General features: G+C 40.8%; 1 protein-coding gene across 1 annotated transcript; it reads left to right on the top strand.

The window, feature by feature from the left end:
- The first annotated feature begins 289 nt into the window (after window positions 1–289).
- Window positions 290–3,936, top strand: LOC109902349 (zinc transporter ZIP3). Its single transcript, XM_020498632.2, has 3 exons — window positions 290–535; window positions 1,050–1,389; window positions 1,621–3,936. Exons 2-3 carry the CDS (start codon window positions 1,180–1,182, stop codon window positions 2,359–2,361), a joined length of 951 nt encoding a protein of 316 aa, XP_020354221.1. The 5' UTR covers window positions 290–535; window positions 1,050–1,179; the 3' UTR covers window positions 2,362–3,936.
- Window positions 3,937–9,500: the final 5,564 nt, after the last annotated feature.

Here is a 9,500-nt window from a genome sequence, read left to right on the forward strand (position 1 = left end):
CTGCCGATGAAAAGCACAAAATTTCACTGGAACTTTGTCAATATTATAATTGCAAAACAACATGAAGTTAAGGCCACCAAAAGTAGAGAAGACATGACGAGGAATAAAATTCCAGATAGAAGTGGGTCTTCTTAGGAATTGTTTTATCCAATTGATCTTGAAAGTATTATTTAAAGTAGTAAAATTCAGTCCACCATTCTCATAAGTGTTCATTACAACAGTTTTCCTAATGTAATGGGTACGGTTTCTCCAAAGAAAGTTGAAAAGCATCTGGTCTATCTCCTTGCTTATTTTACGGTCAAGATATAAAGATAGAGCACCATATGTTAGTCTAGAGATACCTTCAGCCTTGGTTATTAGGACTCTACCTTTTAAAGATAAGTCCGCTCAAATGGAGACTTCTGTTTACAAAAGCGTTCAACGAAACGTCATCACATAATGATATGCTCTCCACCAATCAAACGTTTACGTCGTGTGAACACGAAGTGTCACCAGAACAAGGAATGAAGCTGAGACGGGAAGGTGTACTACAGAGGTATTTCATATTTCTCATCAAAAAGCTCGATAGAAACTAGCTATAGTCATTGTATTATTATTTAGTCGTGTACAATTTAGCTGCTGACAAAGATTGCAACGTGATCCAAATTATTATTAATTATACCGACTGTAACATCCACTTAGAAAGCTGTGTTTTATCAACGGGTTGCTCAGATAATGGACTTATCGTTATGTTGCCGTGAGTGCAATGTTAGCTAGCTAAATTAGCAACAATCTCGCATGTTGATTGTATCATGGTAACGTTACATGCTGTCGGATATGTACATATCTATACTTGTGCAGTCTTAAAGATTGTGCTTTGCATCATTCAAGATTACACATCTAGCTAGTACTCTCAGCTGTGATGAGATGTAATCAATTCAAACCAGTCGAGGTGGTCATAGCTTAGCTATCTGTTCTAGTTTGTAACGGACTGTCACTACAGATACATCTCACAGTTGACCTAGTTAGTTTGTTTGCACATATTTAACTGTTTATTTTATCATTTGTAGTTGATGTCACAGCCTCTCGGACCAGGACCAGCATGACAAGAGACATCTCTGTTTCTGACAGAAAATAGGAGAAGAGGCTTTGAGGGTTATGTGCCACTCATATTACTGAGCGATACCATATCTGGACATTATGGAGCTTGTAGTGGCCAAGGTCCTTTGCCTTCTGGGAGTGTTTTCCCTCATGTTGGCTGGGATTCTTCTCCCAGTGCGACTCATGATTCAGGTGGACTATGAAAAAGCCCCAAGGTACAGGAAGGCTCTTGCACTCTGCAATTCTTTTGGAGGGGGTGTATTTCTGGCCACTTGCTTCAATGCTCTTTTGCCTGCCGTACGAGACAAGGTAAGTAGCTATGTCTTGAAAATATTAGATTTTGTAGAGGAAAAAGTTGATTGGTTTATAAAACCTCCCATAATCATGTCATCTCAGAAGTAGTTTGGAAGACCGAAGCCGTGTTGAGAAGCCCCCAAAAATGTATTCTGACAATACGTGAAAGCCTCAACTTCTTTGCTGTTGTAGAATAGAAGTAGAATGTTTATGCTGATGTTCATTTACTGGGTGTCTCTGCCTTAGGTGGATGAGGTCCTTAAACTGGTGAATATCACCACAGACTACCCACTAGCAGAGACCATGATGATGCTGGGCTTCTTCCTCACAGTGTTCGTGGAGCAGGCAGTGCTCACCTTCAAGAAGGAGAAGCCATCTTTCATTGACCTGGAAACTTTCAACGCAAGGGGCTCAGAGGCTGGTAGCGACTCTGAGTACGACGCTCCATTCATCTCCCCCACCCGGGGCTCCCCTGTGAGCCGCAACCACCACGGGCATCACCATGGACACCTCAGCCCCACCGAGCTGGCCAGAGCTGGGCCTCTACGGCTGGCCAGCCTGGTCCTGGCTCTCTCTGCCCATTCTGTGTTTGAGGGACTGGCGCTGGGCCTCCAGGAGGACGGGGCCAAGCTTGGAAGCCTCTTCCTGGGGGTGGGCATCCACGAGACCCTGGCTGCCGTGGCTCTTGGGGTGAGTGTTGCCAAAGCTTCTTTGCCCATGAGGGATGCCATCAAACTGGGTGTGACGGTCAGTCTCATGATACCCATTGGCATCGGACTGGGCATGTGCATCAATAGTGCCCAGAACCTGGCAGGCAGTATTGCATCGGTGGTGCTCCAAGGCCTGGCTGCTGGTACTTTCCTCTTTGTCACCTTCTTTGAGATCCTGTCTCGGGAGCTAGAGGATAAACATGACAGACTGCTTAAGGTGCTCTTTCTCATACTGGGCTATGGAGTTCTAGCAGGCCTAATGTTCATCAAATGGTGATGGAAGGAAGAAGCCTTTTAATGCAATCAGTTGTCTGATTATCACACTGACCACAATTTGTATTGTGTGCACATAGGCACTACAAAAGTAAATGTTTTTTATTTGGTAAAGGGGAACAGTAAATCAAGTATCGTAATTTTTTTCTTTGCACTGGAACATGTTTGCTTACCAAGTCAGGCTATGTTACTGTGTTAGTTTCTGCCATAGGGAATACATGCTCCTGACATTGATTAGTAATGGTAAAGCTAGTCACTTTGATAGTATATGTTTCCAGAGACCAGATGAAAACAGATGTCAAGAGATCCAGAAAACAAATTTATAGCATTTATAGTAAAGACTCATTTTGGTAGTGAAGTGAACGACTTGTAACATAAAGGAAACCTTTATTGAAGAAAATGTGCTGCGTGCAGTGATATGTAACTGATATTAGCATATTGATGTTTGTGGTTGAAGGATATAATGGTGGTTAGTATGAAGTGGTTCATATTGTCTCCTGTCTGGTCTATGTACCTGCTGTTTCCATGATCAGTAAGCCATGTGTTAAAATATGTGCATATTTCAATGTACCATTGTCAAATGTAAACAGTTTTGATTTGTTTTTGTCTGTTGGGGTAAGTGTTTCCTAGAATGAATAGCCCAATAAGGAGTTGAGAAAAAAATTGTGCAAATCGTTCATTGATTTCAAGTCAGAATACCTTCCTAATTGTGTAATTTTAGTTGGATACTTTAGCCTTTTTACAATTATTACCCTAACTCCCTAATCAAATAAGAATCAATTCACTGGAAACCGTTTGTGTAGCCTGGTGTATGGTCCTGATATTTGTCACGTTGAGATTATATCAATGGTTTCCTTTTTCAAGATGTTATTTTTAGGTTTATGTTAACAGGGAGTCACATTGAGACCCATGTCTCTCTATATGAATTATGGGGTACAGATATGATATCAGCAGTAGAGGCTGTCTATGTTTGTTTTTTATTTGTCTTTTCCACAGTTAGTTTTGACAGATCATTTTACACAGCTTAGAGGAATTCCATTTTCACCTAAATATGTTTCTTTTTTTTTTACTTGTGAAAAATGTTTTGCTCCTGATGTGAATGTGTAGAACTTAACATGTTTTGCAGAATACACTTACTGGAGGAAGCCTACTGTAAAAGGTACATTTGTAAAGCACAACCCTTATTGTGCTCCCTAAAATCTACATAAGATCAGTTGTTCAAATGTATTGTAGGTCAGTTTGTGCTTTTAGGGTCTTAAAACAAAAGGAAACTTTCATTATTGTGAAAATAGTTTTAATGCAAAATATATATATTCAGTGGCAACCAGCTTTCCTTTATATAATTAACAGTGAAATGCCAATAAGTTCTGACTTCTATTACAACATGGGGTTGGTGATGGTTAAATTATTTATTTATATTAGATAATAGCAGACCTTCAATGAAAAACATTTGTCACAACATTGCAAACAGTTAACTCATACTATTTTTATATATATATACCGTGTGTTACATGTTTTGGCGGTGAGGTTTTCCATTTGAATTTGATTGAATTGAGCATTAAAGAAAACCTTACTCACACCATGGCTGGACATCTTTTCCTTTATCATATTTGGTTCATGTTTTAGAAACATGTCGCAATCAGATGAACAGTACCACAAACTGTTTTGACCTTGGATGGCATAGGCGTGATTTCAAAATTTTAGCTCTGTTTTTCGAAAGGAAATGCCCAAATACGTACACTTAGTGTACAAAACATAAAAAACAGCTTCCCCTCCCCCCTTTGCCCACAGAGCCTCAATTCGTCGACAGAATCGACAAGGTGTTGAATGCCTTCCATAGGGATGCTAGTCATTGTGTCCCACAGTTGTGTCAAGTTTGCTTGATGTCCTACGGTGGTGGACCATTCTTGATGATACACACAAGAAACTGTTGTGTGAAAAAACCCAGCAGCGGTGCAGTTCTTGACACAAACCAGTGTGCCTGGCACCTACTACCATACCCCGTTCAAAGGCACTTGAATATTTTGTTTTGCCCATTCGCCCTTTGAATGGCACACATATACAAACCACATCTCTTGGCTTAAAAATCCTTGTTTAACCTGTCTCCTCCCTTTTCATCTACATTGATTGGAGTCGATTTAACAAGTGACATAAATAATGGATCATAAGATTTGACCTGGATTCATATGGTTAGTCTATGTAGTGGAAAGAGCACTTGTTCTTACTGTTTTGTGAACTCAAATGTATATTTAGATGTGATTTCCTCCATTCCAGTTGGTGAACTAGCAACTGGCCAAACCATTGCGTCTAACCTGTAGTGCAACCTAACTATTTACGTTCACACCTTCAATAACATATTCCAAATGGCTCTCTTCCAAGTAAGGAGATGTCAGGATGTAGCCGGTGTATTTGGTATTTTATTAGGTTGCCCATTAGCTGTTGCAAAAGCAGCAGCTACTCTTCCTTGGGGGCCTCATGAAACATGACATTACAGAACTAGGCAAGAACAGCTCTGTGATAACTAGAATTGACAGTTTTACAGTAGGATCATTTACAAAGATAGTTTGGGCCCTCCGTTAAATATGTCTACAGGGTCAAAGGTCTGGGTTTGAGACAATGCCCTGTTCAGCATGTCAAAAGTTAACCTTGGGTCTTACCGAAGGTTCTGAGTATTCCCCTAGGTAAATGGTTCCTAAGTAAACCATGGGAACAGTAAACACTGATTCAAATATACTAATGTAACAGATACAGTGGGGTCTGAAATTATTGACACCCTTGATAACAATGAGCAAAATTCACTCAAATAAATTATTCAAATACTGAGCTGTATTGTAAGCTCCAAAAAATTGGGAAATTAGATTCTCTTACACTAATGCAATTGATCAGAGAAATCGATTTTGTTAAACAAGTAATAATTATTTTCTCAATGGCAAGGGTCAGAATTATTGACACCCCTGTTTTCAATACCTCACCTTGCGAGAATAACCGCACTGAGCCTTTTTCAAAAATGTGTTATGGGTTGGAGAACACATTGGGAGGTATCTTAGATGATTCCTCCATACAGAATCCTTCCAGGTCCTTAGTCTGTGCTTATGGACTGCTCTCTTCAATTCAAACCACAGTATTTACATTTGTAATTTAGCAGACTCTTTTATCCAGAGCGACTTACAGGAGCAATTACGATTAGGTGCCTTGCTCAAGTGCACATTGGCAGCTTTTTCACGTATTCTGCTCGGGGATTCAAACCAGCAACCTTTCAGTTACTTGCCCAACGCTCTTAACCGCTAGGCTACCTGCAGCTCCTTTTTCAATAGATTTCAAGTGCGGTGACTGAGGTGGCCAATTAACCATTTCTTTGTGGGTTTTGATGTGTGCTTTGGGGTTATTGTCTTGCTTGGAATATAACCTTGCAGCCAATTTTCAGCAACCTGTTTTTTAGCTAAAATGTCCTGGTACAGGGTAAAGTTCATGATGCTGTTGACCTTTACGGGGGAATTCAACCAAATTACAAATTCGCATCACCATATTAATACTGCAAGTCATCATCAGTCACTGATTCTCCAGGTCCATACATTCTATCCATGAGATATTGTTTACTCCACTCCTCATAACTTAATGCAAATGTGGCTGTATCGATCGGCAACAGGAAATATTACTGCTGTCCTGTGCTGGACCAAAGTATACCAAAATGCGTGCATTTGACAATAAATACTGTCACTTAGTTGCACTCAGCTGAAGATAGAGCCCATGTAGACTACATTCTAGGGGTCCATGAGATTAGGTAAATGTATAGCTAAATTGGATAAAGCATCCCTTTTTAAACTTAATATTGCTTGATTCTGTCAGTATAGGACAATGCCAACAGAATATGAAATGTATTAACATTAGGATGTTATAATATGTTAATCGAATGTTATATTAGGTTAATTATTGTGTAGCGTTTGTAGATAATAAAGATACAGTGCCTAGTGTAAGTCTACACTCCCCTTGCACAGTCTTCACGTTTTCTGCCTTAAAATTAAACCTAAAAAGGATGACATTTTTTTCCTAATCGACACAACCTACTCCATATTTTTAAAGTGAAAGAAAATGATAGTTTCATACACAAAAAAATGAAGTTGTCTTGATTGCGTATGTCTTCACACCCCAGAGTTATTACTTGGTGGAAACACCTTTGTAAGCCATTTCAGTTGTGAAAAAGATTCTTCCAATTTTGCACAACTCTTAGGGCAACATTATTATATCCATTGTTTTTGGCTTAGCTCCTTTCAAATTTCTTTTGATCTTGACAAACTCCCCTGTCCTTGCCGGAGACAAGCATACCTACAACATGAGGGTTTCACTCTGTGTTGTATTGGATTTGACCCAAACCTGTAGTTTTTAATTTAGGCAAAAAAGTTCATTTCTTTGCTGTGTTGTCTTGCAGTATTACTTAACGGCCTTGTTGCAAACAGAATGCTTGATTTGGAGTGGATTTCATAAAACAGGCTTCCTTCTTTTCACTTTGTCATACAGGCCAGTAATGTGGAGTTTATGCAATGTTGTTGATCCTCTGTTTTTTCAAGTATTGTTATGGCAGCATCATGTTATGGGAATGCTTGTCACCGGAAGGGACTGGGGAGTTTGTCAGGTTCAAAATAAACATAAAAGGAGCTAAGCCGGTTCTGTGTAGATCGGTAAGGGGAAACAATCAAATATAATATTTTTTTAGATTTAAATTTAAGGTAGCAGAATGTGAAGACTGCAAAGGCTGTGTAGACATTCACTAGTGACTGTAACTGTAAATCCACAGACAACATTCAGAGACACATTAAGATCTTGAATTAAATACCTTTTGCCACACATCAAGGTGAAAAGATGGAACAGCCACCTTCCAGGCCTCTCAAACCCGTTTTCAGTTGCCTTTTCCATCACTTACCTGTTGGCTGACCTTTCCACTTATTGACACACCAAATATATGTTCCTCACAGTCATTTCCGTTCCCTTCTCTCCCTCACCTTTGACAATTGGGCTCAATACTCAAATGCATCCAGCTTCTAATAGGATTTGACTGGATTGCAGCCGTGCATTTGTTTTGTTAACTAGAACAAAATTACAATCAAACCTTATGAGATTGACCTTAAGAAATATTAATCTACTGATTCTTAAAAGTTCGAGATGGGGTCAGTTCCATTGGGATCCATTTCATCTCAGTTGATAAATTCGATTTGAATCACAATTTGGATCAAATATGGCCCTGGTACAGAATTGTTAAGTTTTCGCTGTGTATGTAAGATGTAGTTTTCTTTGATAAGAGGCTACTACAATGACAACTTCGAATTGGAGCAAATTTGGAGTGAAGCTGGCAGGTCTGGAACCATGAGGGACCTCATACAGTAGCGGGGGCGTCATGCACCCCAAATATCTGAGGGGGCACAAAGTACGTGAAGATGGCTGGAGGGTGGCTATGCCACTCGACTGTAAATTGTAGGTTTTTAGCATCCTAACCCTAACACCTGAATCAGTTTTTTCCTGCAATCTAGAGTCATTAAGCCAATAGTTTTTATTTTTTTCTGCATATCTAAGATCTTGAGCTGTCTGTATCCTCCTGACTCCCCAATTTTCAATCTTGTCTCATCCCTGCAACTCCCCAACGGGCTCGGGAGAGGCGAAGGTGGAGTCATGCGTCCCCCGAAACATGACCCACCTAACCGCGTTCCTTAACACCTGTCAGCTTAACCCAGCACCAATGTGTCGGAGGAACCACCGTTCAACTGGCGACCGGGGTCAGCCCGCAGGCACCTGGCCCGCCACAAGGAGTCAGTAGAGCGCGGATGAGCCCTAACCCGGACGACACTGGGCCAATTGTGCACTGTCCTATGGCACTCCTGGCCACGGCTGGTTGTGGCACAGCCCGGGAAATGAACCCAGGTCTGCAGTAACACCTCTAGCACTGCATGCGATGAGGTGCCTTAGACCACTGCGCCACTCTGGTTCTTTTTTTAAAGAAACTAAATATGCTTCTCTGAATCTTTGCTCAAATCTGGGTCAAATATTGAAAGGAACTTGAGTCTTATTCAGTACATTTAGTTATTGCTTGCTTTTCTGAAGTCGACCAACCTCGCAATAATGCATCCCAGCTAAGATAGTTAGACAAGCTAGCTACTCTAACTTGATTGATAGCCTTAAATGGCTTCTTGGTAGTTAGTTATGAGGTTGGGAACCTATCTGGGCTAGCTAAAGCCAACTTCCTAAAATTGGTGGCTAGTAGTATTACGTTTGACCAATGACAATAGAGGACATAGAGCCTGTATTGAAGTAAATCTAGCCATGACGACGATCAGGAGCCATTTGCAAACAAGGGGAAATCTCATTAAGCTGTGAAGTTAGCGTGGCATGGGAGCCTTCTGCAATCTAAGAATAGCAGGTTCATTCGAGAGACATCAGCATAAAGGCTGTTCAAACAGCAAAAAAAAGAGGCCAGATGGTGGTGAAAGGGTTGTGAGAACCATGGACCAATCTCAGCTCTATGCTGCTTTCCACCAGGTAATGTTCTGGATAAGTTGGGACGGGCTTCATGTCATCCTTGAATCCTTTTACACTATTACTACATGAAATCCATGATTCATGGGGATGTCAAACCTTTTCCCTCAGTAGCCTATAACTCGTCCAAGAAAGTTCAAGGTTTTGCGAAAAGCAAGGTTGAAGCAGTTGACCCGGTGGACTACCCAGAACAGCTAGAAGAGTATGAATCCTCGGTTTTTAGCCTAGTTTTTCCACTGTGCTTCTGCTTCCACCTCTGCTTGCTCTTTGCGGTCTAGGCTGTGTTAACGTGGGAGCACTTTGTGACAACTGCTGATGTAAAAGGGGCTTTAATAAATAAATGTGATGATGGATTGAGATGACAAGATATAAACAATGAAGTTCAAAAGCATGGCAGCCTGCTACCTAACAACAAATACTTGTTAGATGTTGTTACATGTTTGTAAGCCTCTTAGTTCCACATTCCCCCTAATTGTGGGCTTTGGCTGGCTGGCATTAACTCTGCACAAGCCGCGATGGCTTAATCCCCATGTAAGCTAAATTAATTGCACCCTCCAGAAGAAGTTGACTGTCTTCCCAGTGAAGGACTTGGCACTATGGAGGAGCTACTACTGCCCACAG

The sequence above is a fragment of the Oncorhynchus kisutch genome, linkage group LG13, assembly GCF_002021735.2.
Source record: "Oncorhynchus kisutch isolate 150728-3 linkage group LG13, Okis_V2, whole genome shotgun sequence".
NCBI lineage: Eukaryota > Metazoa > Chordata > Actinopteri > Salmoniformes > Salmonidae > Oncorhynchus > Oncorhynchus kisutch.